Source organism: Cydia amplana, chromosome 15 (genome assembly GCF_948474715.1).
Source record: "Cydia amplana chromosome 15, ilCydAmpl1.1, whole genome shotgun sequence".
Taxonomy (NCBI): domain Eukaryota; kingdom Metazoa; phylum Arthropoda; class Insecta; order Lepidoptera; family Tortricidae; genus Cydia; species Cydia amplana.
Genome location: NC_086083.1, coordinates 1646756 through 1662087, shown reverse-complemented (window position 1 = coordinate 1662087; position 15332 = coordinate 1646756). Strand labels below are relative to the sequence as shown.

At 39.6% G+C, this 15332-nt stretch overlaps 1 protein-coding gene across 1 annotated transcript in view; it reads right to left on the bottom strand.

Moving 5' to 3' along the window:
• Positions 1–15332, bottom strand: part of LOC134654443 (uncharacterized) — an 80037-nt gene that overhangs the window by 2872 nt on the left and 61833 nt on the right. The window contains exons 6-13 of the mRNA XM_063509889.1: positions 14535–14685; positions 13209–13431; positions 12393–12560; positions 10876–10992; positions 9841–9933; positions 8604–8715; positions 7435–7609; positions 5769–5925 (exon numbers count right to left, since the gene is read on the bottom strand). Coding sequence (XP_063365959.1) covers positions 5769–5925; positions 7435–7609; positions 8604–8715; positions 9841–9933; positions 10876–10992; positions 12393–12560; positions 13209–13431; positions 14535–14685 — 1196 coding nt within the window. The remainder of the gene's footprint in view (positions 1–5768; positions 5926–7434; positions 7610–8603; positions 8716–9840; positions 9934–10875; positions 10993–12392; positions 12561–13208; positions 13432–14534; positions 14686–15332) is intronic.

Here is a 15332-nt window from a genome sequence, read left to right as displayed (position 1 = left end):
TGCCAGTCAAGGACGTGGAGAAATCAAATTTTTAAGCTGAAGGACTATGTTAAACAAAATTGTGTTGGACATTTGTGATTAAAAATGAGCAAAGTGAAAATGGGATAAGTGAATATATTAAAATCGTGCATAATTGGACATTAATTGCCAGGACTAGATACATATTATTTAAAACGAACTTTACAAGGTTATTGTGAAACATTGGTGGATGACTTTATTGCGGATTAGTATCATAAAAACGTAAAAGTGGACAGTTTTAATACCTCAGCGGAAAGACTCCAATAAAAAGTAAAGTGCTGATGGGAGCAAAGCTAGTAATGATGGTTTGCAGCAGGGAGTTGTTGGTGTCCTTGGTCGAGTGTGGCGTCTGGAGGTCCAGGGACTACAAGGAAAGAGTAGGTTGGTGTGTGGAAATACGATAAAGTGATAAGTGTAGTTTAGTGCTGTGCCGTGCAAAAAGGGACATTTAGTTATTTTAATTGTTTATTTTTTATGTTAGCTCCATAGTTCAATTTTTGTTTCACCTCAGCAGCTCGAACAAGGGTACTTTGCTACTTAAAAACAGTGAGCAAAATCGCATTTTGCTCACTGAGTGAGACAAAATGACATTCAAGTGACCTTAATATTCAAATGTCATTTCAACATGCGGGGTCTAATACAAGTTCGAAATACTTGGATTTTATTATCTCTGTCCCTTTCACGTCGTTAGCAAAAAGAAAGAGACAAAAAAATTTCAAACGACATTCAACGGTATATTGACGGTTTATAATAGACCCCCGAAAAACGTCAGAACGCATCGTTCCAAAACACATACAAGTATGAATTCTTAATATGTTATTAATGAAAATAAAGTTTCAGATTTGATAAAAACACTATATTTTACGTAATTTATTGTGCGATTAAAATAATGAACTCAAAAAATACACAGTATATCACGTAAAATAAATAATTATACTTTTAAGAATCTCTACAATAGTTTACATATAGTAAGTATCCGTAATTCGGACCGTATCTTACAATGTTTTTTTTTTTTACAAAAAAAAAGTTGCTGATTCAAATGTCAATCAATTGATGGTCGTTGTTTTCATATATTACCTATTTTTCTAAAATTTACTACGTTTGTTTGTTTGTTTTTGTGTTTGATTATGGTAATTATACTTAATTGTAAGTATATCTTAAGAAACATGACTAAATAGGTAAGTGATGAAGAAGGATTACATGTTTTCGGGTTGTCTAAATGTTCTCACTGCTGAGGTGAAAAGTTTTATGAACTACACGAGATCAAAGTTATTTACATCTCGTGCGCTTTTGAGTCCCTTACTACGCTCAAGATTCTAAATTAGATTCACTCGCTACGCTCGTGAATCTACTATAGAATCTTTCGCTTGCACGGGACTCAAAATAAGCACTCGAAGAAATATCAAACTTTGATCTCTTGTTGTACAAATAACTATTAATAATAGATACCTACATTTTAACGTTTTTGTTGGACTTTATATTAAAGGTCCGTATGTTAGTTTTTTAATGTGACTATTGAATAAAATCCTATTTTAGTAAGTATAACTGTGCCGCTTGATGACAAAACCATAATATATGGGTGGTCTAAAATACATACATGTGATAGTTTCGTTTTATTATATTTCATATATCTTATACTTAGTAAAATGACATGCTTTTATTCCTTATAACTTACAAATATGGCACATAACATAACGGCGGCGCGTGCACTCCTTAAAGGGATCGGTATGCGGCGTCTGTTATTTCATCTCTAATTTCATAGTTCGTACACTGATTTAGATTACTTAAACATTATTGTAATGATATTAAATTGAAAGAATAAGTAGGAAGTAAAAATAAAAATATTTCAAATCTCAGATCTTAAAATATAAAAGTATGTCAGTACCGACTTTTAACCATAAGTACTTTATTTTTAATTAGAATTCGAATTGTGTTTTTTTTTTATGATAGCGAGTTACAATTGTATCGGACAAGACTTTTTTTTAAATTCACGGATCTGACATATTTAACAAACAAGATAATGACAAAGTATTAAAATTATGGATATTATGACTTTTAAAGTAAATAGTGGTATTGCAAAGAAGATCTGTGGTATTGTAGATATGGGCTTGTTAAAGAAAAGATTTAACGTTGGTTTTTAAAAGAGCGCAAGTTTCGTATAAATGTTAGTAAATGAATGTTTGTGGTAAATTTAAGAAAGGTAAGGAATGTGAAATAATGGTTAGCATGGTTGTCGATTGTATTATTAGTAAAATGGAATTTGTATGTTATTGGAAAAGTGATAAAATATTGATGTATGGGAAAACTTAAACACGTAAGTTTTTCAAAGAACGATTAGCCTGATCAACTAAGAGTTGCTGAAATTCTTATATGTTAAAGTTTTCATGGTGTTTGAGTTATTATGTGGTTGCATTTTGAGTGATGGTTTATTTTGAGTGGGAAATGAAAGAAAGTCATTGAAAAAAAAATAATTATGTACCTATCGCATCTTCGGTGGCCCGAGAGGCGGCCTTGAGCGATTAGGTTAGCAAGGGTACGCCAGGATACAAGGCAGGCACGGAATCCTTGGAGGTCTGACCATGATTCGGTCGAGTATCAATCGTGGAGACTCCTTGGACACACGGAATGATATTATGTATGGATGTGTTAAAAGAACTGCCTGTATGAATAAATAAATAGTATGTGTGCGCGCTTAAAAATAAATATCCTTGTATCCTGAGCAAATAAATAAATAATTATAGTAAGGTCGGCCGACCACGTAAGTAAAAGCGTTGCGTACCCCTTTGATTTCAGTGAAGCATAAAATATGCCACTAAAAATGAATAAATTAAATAAAATAAAACAAAGAAAATATATTTAAATGAATGACGTCATAATAAAATAACTTGCAAGGAACTGATAATGTACAATAAAAAATTAGAAATGATATTATAAGGTACCAATGACGAGTAACAAACCTATGTTTGTAACTAAGTAAGACTTAAAAGGACGAGGAAACGAATTGTATTGACGAATACACTACTAAATTTGGAAATAGTTCTTGTAATTTTTGAATTTAGTTCAATAAATATGTCTAGTGTAGTTTTTAAGTGCTTATCTTTTTTTTGTGTTTTCATTTTTATTAGACTTAACATACATATTAGTAGTTTTTTTTTAATAAATTTTGTTTATCATTAATTTTAATATATATTTTATAAATAAGTAAATGAAGTTATTTTTGTGTATTTAAGTAGGTATATTTCATAGAGTAAGTTATATAACGGTAATTAAAATAAAGTGGTTCGATTCGTCATCAAGGCATTCATAAATATTTTCTTATATTATAAATTTTTATGCCATAATTTTGATATCAATTGTACGTTTTGATTGTAAGTTAAATTGTTTTGATTTAATAAGCACATGAATTTCAACTGTGTCTAATTTTCTTTTAAATTTGAATTTATCTACTGCTTTGATTGTTTTCATGTACAATCCTTTTTTTTTGTAATCAATGTTTTACTACAATGTATTCAATGCTTACGTAAAAAAAAATAGATTAAGTTTTATATTTTAATCATTTTTTTTCTTCAAGGGGGGAGGTGTAGTATGTGTACTATGCCTCACCCACACACGTACGTAGTGGTAGTATATAATAACATGTACGCGTTAGTTTAACAGAATATATTCGTATTTAGACACCACCAGTTGTATCATTGACGCCACACCTTACATACCTTCAATTGGTGCAGAGAGAGAAAATATATTGAGTGAGTTAAAAAAAAGCAAACTATACTTATAAATTACATAAATAAATAAAATATATATAAACTACCACATATTTATAAAATACATACTATAAATATAATAATGATGGATATTATTCGAACTCTTGCTTTAGCAAATGCTTACGTAACATCCGCTTGAAAGAAAACTTACTAGTAGCTTGTCTAATATTTAGAGGGAGTGAATTCCAAAGACGGCTAGCCTGGACGGCGAAAGAATGAGTCATGAAACCAGTACGGTGAGAAGGTATGGCCAGTTTGAGAATGCGGGAGGTACGCAGCTCACATCCCTCACATCACACGTTAGCGTATATGTCAGTTTTGACACAGTCAGTAACTCGTGGTATATTATATAGTATGGCTCTTCTGAGGTGAACTTTTCGCTTCGAACCTTAATCTTTCAAACAAAGGCCATTGTCTCTATTATCGCAAAACCGCTTGCTCCCGACTTAGCACGTGCCAGTACAACATTCATATTGAAAAACAACCGGTATCGTCATAGTATTAAGGTTCAAATTTAATCTCACTGATATTCTAGATATTACGTTTTGGTAGTGTAGGACGATAGACCGCCCCGAAGCGATACGGCACTCATATTATTTTGATACTTAGTGTGAAAATGAAACGTGGTTATTTATTATATTGTTTTATTTAAATTATTCGCTTGCGGTGGTAAATGTAATAATTTACAAAGGTGCAGCTGCAAGCATTGTTATTTTTTCTTATCTTTAAAATAACGATACTGTGAAATTACCTACTGATTACGCTTGACGTTTACGTTTGGAACTGCGTAAACTCGATCGCTGTCAACCTCGCTCGCACTGATATGTGTTATCGATCGATTTGATCATCCCGTCTGGATACCGCTTTACCAGTTACACTACACTGAATGGGATTGGCAAGTGTCAATGGTTTGCATAGATGGCACCATCATAGCTTGCCGGGGCTTGCCCCTTCTCTAGTTGAGTTCTATGAGATTTGGCTTAAAGGGCTGGCATCTAGGGCATAAAATTCTATATAAAAAACAAGAATTTGACACAATTCTAGGGATTGACAGAGCAATTTATGCTGGCGCCATCTGCTAAATACTTTGACCGGCCAATCCCATTGATTACCGAATCTTAATTACTTAATTTTTATTTTAGGTCCTTATATAATTCTAAAATATTATTGCAGATATGTTCATGGTTCAACAAATTACATCCGTTTGCGTAAAACATAATGAAAATGATAAAAAACCAAGGTCGGGATAAAGTATTTCAAATGAAAGCAAAAATAAAAATACTGCAGGCCCTCTATTATTGGTATGTAAATTGTATGCCATGTAATATTTTGGGACATGTAAGTTATGCTTAATGATACATTTGACTAAATAATACTTGGTAAAATGAAACTTGACTAAGTAATTATTTGCTAAACAATAACTTGCCAAAATAGACTATTGCTAACTGAAAAATTGCGATAAGTTGTTTTGCCAAACATTTTTTTGGGAAATGATAATTTGGGAAACATAGTTTGGGATGTGATACTTTGGGAAACGTTTTTGGCCCATTCATTAGTAAACCTGAGGCCTAGTCTTACACAATGGAGTATGATAACAACAATAAAGAATGTGCGACGTTGATAATTTCGAGGTCGGCAATGCTAGATAATAAGGCTGTTCTTCCATAAATAATTAATTAAATATTTACAATACTTACATAGATATACATTTTATAATAATAACATTGAAATAATACTTCCTTATCATAAATATTATAGTATGCATTTTTACACACTAACACACACACACACACACACACAGTGTAACTCTCTGTACAATTTGTACCTACCAATATACAGATTAAGAAACTAGTATAAGTAACGAAACTGGGTCCTGTAACACAGGGTTTCCTAGATCAGGACACAGGGACGTGATTTACTGTATGTCTAAATTTATACAATAAACTTTTTTTTTTTTTTTTTTTTTCATAAGATATGAGTACCAACCTTCCTAGCGACATAAGCCGGTCGATATCCGCTGGCCTCCTCAATTCTCCCGTGGACGTCAATGTGACGCGCAGCGCGTACGGCGGCGGCGACGCTGGTGGCGATGACGCGCTTGACGCTGAAGCTGGGGACGAGCCTACCGCTGAATCACGCTTGGCTGTAAACGAAAACATCTGTAAGCGCCACGTGCACCATTTCACTAACCCGGGATTAACCGGTTAAATCAGGAGTTACCATGGTTACTAGTACATTTTGACATTAGGTTAACGGTTTAACTGCTTAACCCTGAGTTAGAGGGGTGGTGCAAGTGGGCCTTAGATTGTTTTTCTTTTTATCTTATGGAGAAAATTGATATGAAAATGATTGATTTAGGCAATGAAAGGAATGGGATTGTACGTAATTGGTAGCCAAGAGATCGTATAAATGACGTTACCAATCTAAGTAAGGGCTTATTTAGACGGCGCGCGAACTCGTATACGATTTTAGTTACATTGCGGACCATTGAGGTTACATCAATTCAGCCGACCGATCAAATGATGCAATGTAATGAAACTTGCATGCGAGTTCTCGCACCGCCTAAATGAGCCGTAAACCTACTATTTACAAGGGTAAAAGACACGTAAAAGACAGGTACAGAAGGCAAGAGTAAAAGAGAAGGGCTGACTGGACGTCGCGAAGGGTGACTTGTATGCTAATGGTTTCACAAAAGAGGATACAGAAAACCGTATGAATAGAAGTAGAGTAGGAAAAGTCGGAAAGCGTTCTGGGCTCCACAGCAGGAGAACCTGTGCGGAAAGAGAAGAGTCGTGAAATGTAAGGGAGGCCATACATTCCACGACTCTTCTCTTTCCGCACATACTCTAGCTGAGGATGTGACGAAAAAGGGAGAAAAGAGACTTTTCTCAAACATGCAATGAAATGTCGTCGCTCCGGGCGTTATATCAGGCTTCGAAGTATCACGTTTAGGGCGGAGCAACTCCAGAGAACTGTAAAGGAATTTCATACGAAATTGAAGGCCTAGGCCGGGAAGTATTTTTTTTTTTTTAATTCTAATGTAAACATGGGGTCTGTGTCCATGAACAGACTAAACAGCCGAATTATATTTTTTGTTTTATATTTTTGGTGAATGAATGGTTATCGGACCAAAATATCCGTGTTAACGCCTGTTATACACGAACGTACTGATATTAAGAATACGAATCTGTATGATTCAATGTGTTGATGAATAAATTTAAAATTTTGTCTACACGTAAGTCACCAGAGACCATAGACAATATTTAAAATCCTCTGCATTTATTTTATTTATAGAAATTGAGATTCTTATTATCAGATTGTGTATAATGGCCCTAATAAGGTCTATTCGAACACTACACACGCGAAATACGGACGACTTCCGTAAAAAAAAAAACAATTATAGCGGGATTGGAAGAAAAATTAAAAAACTTTTGTTGTGAAGTTGGATTTTTATTATAAAGATTATAAATTTGTTTTTTTGAGTGGTGTATTTTTTTATTTCATTGCATGTTTGAGAAAAGCACTATACATGCCTAGCCGTGAAAAGGTCTTGCCGGCTTCGTATCACTATCCGGCCTCCCTACGGTCGGCCGGCTATACCTACTCACCCGGCAAGCCCTTCTTTCCCGGCGTCTGCAGTAATGTACTATACCTGAAGATTCAGAGCCGGAGGTGGAGCGGCGCCGGGGCGGGGCCGCGGGGCGCGGGGAGTGGTGCGAGGTTCCTCCCCCTCCCCCTCCCCCTGCCCCCGCGGGCGCGGGGAACGCGGCCGGGATGTGCAGGGACGCGGTGATCACGTAGTTGTCGTCGTCCGACCCGCCCAGCGTCTGGAAACAAATGACTGCGGGCTCAGCACGGATCCATTTTTTATCCACTATCACTAAGCCCGTCACTTTCGCACTTACATACTTGTTAGAACGTGACAGGCATGGTGGTAAATGATAAAAATGCGACCGTGCTACTAGAGCTGGTGTACCTAATCGACTTGTCAAAGGAAACACTTTTTTTTTTTTTTTTTTATTGGTATTCAGGACAACAGCCGTAAATATAACTAAGACATATTAATGCTTACATAAAAATAAGGCCAATAACAGTCATCCATTGACTTTATCCTACTTTATCGCGACCAAGTTATCGCAAGAGTACGAGTAGATATTTTAAAGAGAGCGATGAAAGTGAATATAGTGCATTATTATACAGGCTGAAATATTTGTTTGATCTGTACAAGAATGACGAATGAAATAGAGTGACGGCCAAATATATCTTTTTTTTATACCACATCGGTGGCAAACAAGCATACGGGCCGCCTGATGGTAAGCAGTCACCGTAGCCTATGGACGCCTGCAACTCCAGAGGTGTTACATGCGCGTTGCCGACCTTTTTAAAAACCTGTACACTACTTTTTTGAAGAACCCCATACTGTAGACCCTCGGGAAAACCTCGGAAGGGAGCTCATTTCACAGCCGGAGCGTCCGCGGGAGGAAATTCCTCTTAAACCGCACATCAGTCTATAGTCTATGGCAGGGATCGGATACCGGTATTTTTTGTATGGGAACGGAAACGGTATTTTTTCGTTCTTTGCTAATTACTTCATTTCTAATTGGGCAATCTAATATTACGAAGTCGTAACCTAAAAACACAACTGAGTCCTACATTTTGAGTATAAAATAATTCGAAAAATATGGTTATTTCTAAGTTTTTGCAAAAAACCGGTTCCGATCCCTGGTCTATGGTAACATAGGTGTGCTACGATGTAATTGGCCGTTTTGGCCGTAGCTATCATTTGATGCTGACTGTACGTACATCTGTAACTGCACCTACCTCGGTATAGTCACTAGCGGAGTCATTAGAATCCGGCGCGGACTCGCTCCGCGCGGTGGAAGGGGGACACACGACGCCGCTGCTGCCGCACTCTTCCGCACTGCTTCTGACCCTGGACAAATGGAAAAAAATGTTAGTATAGTTTGTAGCTTTCTAGTAGACCCCGAAGGCTTATCCTATTGTCTATTGTTCAGTAAAACCGCACGTGCTACTTACCTGCAAAAAAGGGTCCTAATGATTCTATTTGGCACCTGAGCGCGGGCTAGTCCAACGCTCAAAAAACCAGTGTAGGTGCGCTCTCCGATAACGCGCCCTTGTTACGCATCTCGATGACACATTTTAGACTGGTTCTGTAGCGTCCGACTCGCCGGCACTCAGTAACCGAAGTACCGATTTTTTATGCAGGTGGTTGTGGCACGTGGCACGAGCGGTTTTTCTTAACAATAGACAATAGGATTAGCCTTCGGGGTCTATTAGAAAGCTACAAACTATAATAATAATACAGTTAAATGAACGAACTTGACAGAACACAGTTGTCGGCCACTTGTCGATATTAGGGCGTTTTTTTTTTGGTGTCCCAAACACTTTTTTTTCAAATTTGGGATTTTTTATGTTATTTCTACTCAGAATCACGAGCTCTTTCTATCCTAATAGGGGAAAAAAAGGGTCCCAAAATTTCCATACATTTTTCGATCTTTCCATTACGCGACCACCATACAAAGTCTATGAAAAACGAAAAATGGTGACGGAATGGTTCTGATTCTGAGTAGAAATAACATAAAAAATCCCAAATTTGAAAAAAAAGTGTTTGGGACAACAAAAAAAAACGCCCATTATTGCTCAGTGAACATAAAAATTTAAGAAGATTTAAATTTCACCTCAGACCTCAAAATTATCTCATTTACCTCAGATTTACCTAGACACAGTTTTCTCCTTGAAAAAAGAAAAACAAAAACCGCCTTTAACTTGCTAGAACACGGTTGACGATCGCTTGTCGATATTATTGTTCGGTATAATGCACATTACACACCTCAAAATTGTAGTAGGTAGACTGAATAGAAAATTGTAGTAGGTTAGGTGAATTATTTCTTAAGGATTTATTTCACTGAACATTCTTCCTTAACAGACTGTTGAAATTGTAGCATCGTCGGAAGATACACCAAATCGGAAATCAAAGGGAGAGGATAGACCTGCCCAGAATTGGGACACTCAGATAGGGTAGAAAAAAAAATCGTACCTTGTCATAATAGTCATAGCAGACGAGATGGAGCCCGAGGAAGTATCCGACGCATTTTCACGCGTCCTTCGACTGCGCGAATACGTCTTCTCACTGCGGAATAATATTATTTAAATTTTCTCTTGAAAATAGTGTAGGTGCGCTCGAAAGTTATGTTAGGATCGTTTTGAGGACCACACCTGCTTAGCTACTTCTGGTGTAGACTTTACGTGAACTGATATCACAGACAATCCAATCTCTAGACATAGCATAGTCGCGCTACCCCCTCTGCCACACATACGGTAGCGTTACTCCATCTTCGAGTCAATCCCGTGCCGTGATTGGTCCGTGTCTTTGAACGGACCAATCACGGCACGGGATTCGCTCACCTCGTCCCACCGCACCCCCGTATTTTTGGCAGCATCGGTTTCATGAAAGAATTGGCCTGGTTGGATTGTCAGTGACTGATATACATGGTCCCAGGCTACTGTGCTTATTGTGCTATTGGCCTGGGTATTGGCTCTACGCTCTACGGGCGATCTGGTTCTCCCCGTTTTCTCTCTTCTGTCCAGCGTCACCCATCTCATCCGTGGCATTCTTAATATCTATACTTAGTGCACAACTAAGGGACAGTTGCACCAACCACATTTGACAGACTGATCAACGTCAGTCGGCACGCCCCAGCGCTTTACTATGAAACTTTTACCATACATAAAAATTTAGCGAACTCTTTAACGATACGAACAGTTTGGTGCAACCGACCCTAAGTCATCGTTTGACAATAATGCCATAAATGAGGGTAGTTTCTCGCCCCCCCTGCCGCCACCGGCGCCTGCGCCGAGTCATCGGGCGCGGAGAGCTACGGCCCGCAGTCTGCGCCGGTCCGTCACCGTAAACGCAAGCTCCTGATGACACTTCTCGGTACGAGGTGAAACATGTCGAGCGTTTTTCGACTTAAAATACGTGAGTGACCCGTTTTTAATATATTTAATATGTCTTTGTTTCACGGAAGTTTTGTTATTAAAACGACCCTAAGTTTCTGAAAGAGGTCATTACCTGGGCGTTCCAACATTAGGCCCGCCGGTAGCAGCGGCGCCATGCAGGAACTGTTCCCTCGACCACACGCGCCGCGCCGCGCTGTCCGCTAGCGACTCCTTGGCTTCCGCCGCGCATCTATTACACAAACGTTCAACAATACAATTGGGAAGGTGCGAAGTCGGTGGAGGGGAAGTGGCGCTGATCGTCACAAACACAGGTAATCTTATGGAATGTCTGACATTAGTACTAGCGGCAGCCGCTTGAACTATTTTTACTCCATAAGATTTAACGTTTCTACCGCCGACAAAATGAGGGCAGCACCAGTCGTGCACATAGCGAATAGGTATCAAAAGTATTGCAAAAGTTCAACTGTCTTGAAACACGAAGTAATTACCGGTATGGATCTATGGTTACGATAGTGATTGACGGGATTGGTTGAGATTATCAGCTCTTTCATTTCTCAGCGGTGGACAAGTTTTTCTTGTACAGTGAGCCGCTAAATTCTAGGAGCATTAGTCGCAAGGGTCGTCCAAAGCAGATCTATTTAAAATACCTCAGTCCTTACAATAGTTTTTAGACTCATTGTTCTTTTATATAACACTTTAAACTCTCGCGTTTTGTACACATATTTAATTACACAAACGGGTCTAACGCGATATAACCAGCGGATATATCTTCGGTTGTGTGTCGTGCCGTGGACAATAAACATTAAACTTTGACGGGTAGCTGCAATTTCTTTGTCTACCCCGAACATTTTTATTAACTAATTTCGGGTAGTTTAGTGGTGTTTTATTAATATCTCCGTTGACATTTGTTGAGACGTCAGTCTTTCCGTGACCACAGCTGGTGCAACTCAGCTGAAACGTCGGAATTAAAGGTAAAAACAATGAAATTATATCGCGTTAGACCCGTTTGTGTAATTAAATATCATTGTTCTTTTGCTTTTGGCTTTCAATATTCTAATCATAAAATATGCTCATGGTTTTACTGAATGTGTCATGCACGCAAGTCAAATTTTGGGAATCTATTAATACTCCTTCATGCCTCTGAAGCAGGGATGTTGCGGATGCAGATTTTTTGACATCCGCGGATGCGGATGCGGATGCGGATTTTTAAAGGCTCACATCCGCGGAAGCGGATGCGGATGCGGATGTCAAGATTAGGTACTTAGAAAACGTCAAATATTACATTTTTAGTATTTTTTTATTTAAAAAAACCAAACGTTTAGTATTTGAGCAAGAATATAGGTGCGTTATATTTAATAAACAGTAACTTCGCCGACTTTTCTGGATCTAGACGATTTCGTTATAGGTAATGACGAAATTACCTAGCACTTACGCCGCCGCTAAAACGTTCCTGTACCGACTTGTTCGACATCCGCATCCGCATAAGCTCCGCATCGATTTTATGCGGATGCGGATGCGGATGCGGATGTTGAAAATAATGCGGATGTTCCGCCGTTGCGGATGCGGATGCGGATGTTCGCAACATCCCTGCTCTGAAGACCTCTAAAGGAATCCCCACTCAGCACTTACTCTGATCTCCGCAGCAGCAGAGAGTCCAAATGCGCTGGAGCCATATGCGCCAGATGGATGTAGGCTTCGTGTAACAACTCGGCCGGCAACGTCCACAACTCGCCTTGTCGCTCGATCAGTTGCCGGACCACGTTGATCACATCTACCCGCTCCGACAGCTGTTCCGCACTGGAATTGATAGAAAATACATTATGATCAGGCGGCCTAGCCAAGATGACGATCGCTATCGCTTCGCCATCGAATCACTTTGTGTCTCTCTATCACTCTTCCATATTAGTGTGGCAGTGATAGTTGCGTTTCGTTCGCTACGGAGCGTTAGCGATTGGCATGTTGTCTACGGGGCCTGTATCTTCATAACTATATAACTATATAAACTGCACATACAGGATTTATGTAAGTAGCTGATGATTATGATACGTACATTTTCAGTCGCTTCAAGTGAACTAGACAAGATAGAGGTTGATTGCAGTTTCCTTGAAATTTCAGGTCCATTGCGAGACCTCTCAGAACTTTACACATATTGGGATATACCTAACATTTAGGAGGGATTTAAATCTTCTCGGGTCAGAGGTGTAGGGTTAGAGCTGGAGTTGCTCTATTTGACGTTCATAAGCGCATTGTAATATGTCTACTTGGAAAATAAACTATCTTTATCTATCTTCTCTTGAAGAAACTTCGCTTCTATAATACACCTCCTACGTCTAGGAATAGACATTTGTTTGTTTTATAACCATCGTGTTTCTCGGCTTATCGAGGTTTAACAATATGAGTTTTAGTCTTGGAAAGTAACGTTCCTTGCACAAAGTAATAACTTACCTAGCGGCCTCATTGGGCTTATTATTATGCAGTATATTCGGCGCGAAGATAGTGGCCAGGTTCGCGGCATCCATCTTGTTGCCAGGCTGTCTGTCGTCCTCGGAGTGCGTAGCCAGTTGCGACAGGAAAGACAGTAATGCGTTTAAAGTGTCCCTATGCGCTGCAGGCAGCAGCTGGACTATTAGCTTCAGGGCTTCCCATTGGAGCCGACGGTTGCGGATTTCTGGAAATTTAAATTATGATTTCAATGCGGGACTTAAAAACATGCAAAATAGGAACTAAACTTGAAACTACCAGGCAATTGGCATTTCTGTTTTGTGTATAAAGGTACACAAAAAGTAGTATTCTATAATAAATAACGCATTTTAAAATCGTAGCAAAAATTAAGAAGGAGGTAAGATGATCGGACCAATAAACTTTATTAAAGCAGAAAAGTTAAGAACTATATTGCAGCTATCAAAAATCACCGTGTAGGTACAAGCTGTTGCTGAGAATTTACCCGCTGGATTGAACAATTGAACTTCATAAGACAATTAAAGTTAAATTCTTCATAGGATTTAAGAGCTACTGAGCAGGAAAAATGGACTTACTTTGAGTACACAAGAAGCCAGAGTACAGGTCCCTGCAGAGCAGTGGATCCGGCAGGTCCCGGAGGAATTCCTTTAGTAAAGTTGCGACGTCGGGATACACCGCCACGTCTCTCTTCATCCCACTTACAGCTCTGAACACTTCCTCTCTCGTTCACTCGCTGGATTTACTTTGAGTACACAAGAAGGCAGAGTACAGGTCCCTGCAGAGCAGCGGATCCGGCAGATCCCGGAGGAACTCCTTTAGTAAAGTTGCGACGTCGTGCGGACACACCGCCGCGTCTAACGTCGCTTCTTCACTCGCTGGACTTACTTTGAGTGCACAAGAAGGCAGAGTACAGGTCCCTGCAGAGCAGTGGATCCGGCAGGTCCCGGAGGAACTCCTTTAGTAAAGTTGCGACGTCGTGCGGACACACCGCCGCGTCTAACGCCGCTTCTTCACTCGCTGGACTTACTTTGAGTGCACAAGAAGCTAGAGTACAGGTCCCTGCAGAGCAGCGGATCCGGCAGATCCCGGAGGAACTCCTTTAGTAAAGTTGCGACGTCGTGCGGACACACCGCCGCGTCTAACGCCGCTTCTTCACTCGCTGGACTTACTTTGAGTGCACAAGAAGCTAGAGTACAGGTCCCTGCAGAGCAGCGGATCCGGCAGATCCCGGAGGAACTCCTTTAGTAAAGTTGCGACGTCGTGCGGACACACCGCCGCGTCTAACGCCGCTTCTTCACTCGCTGGACTTACTTTGAGTGCACAAGAAGGCAGAGTACAGGTCCCTGCAGAGCAGTGGATCCGGCAGGTCCCGGAGGAACTCCTTTAGTAAAGTTGCGACGTCGTGCGGACACACCGCCGCGTCTAACGCCGCTTCCTGCCCTCTCTCCCACTCTTCACGGAGCTGGAACAATACCAACAAACACTTGAACACTGGAACGTGTATTGGCAGGCGTGGCTCATTCCACGATTTCGTCGTGACGCTACAAGCACCTATAAGTACATGCGGCTCACACCAATTTTGGTGTCTAGCCATAGTAGTTGCCGCGCACCGCTTTGGAACGGACGCCTGCTCGCGCCTGCTCCACCTAGCGGTCATATCTGTCGTAATAGATGCGCTTTATTAGAGAGTGAATCTTCTGTACCTAGTACTATTATTTACTCCGTGGTATTGGGAAAGTCACTTTCATCACTTAAGATCGTCTGTCAAATTACATTATACTTCTGCCCGTGACTTCGCCTTTGGGATGATGATGATAGATAATCCGTTCTCGAACTTCTAAGTTCCTTTCGCGTTCATAATATTATAGGGATTCATGGAAAAACTGCAAACATAGAACTGAAAAAAGTGTAGTACTCGTACATTTACATTCCTGGCGCCAAATGGGAATTGCTACAATTTTTGCAAGGCTAGGTATTCGGGTCATAATACTCGAAGATACCTACTCTTGACGATTTGTTTCTTTTATAATTTTAATTGTGTAGAAGTCGGAAATTTCCTCTAGCATTGTGTTGTTTATTATCTAAAACAATTACACGAATCAAATCGTA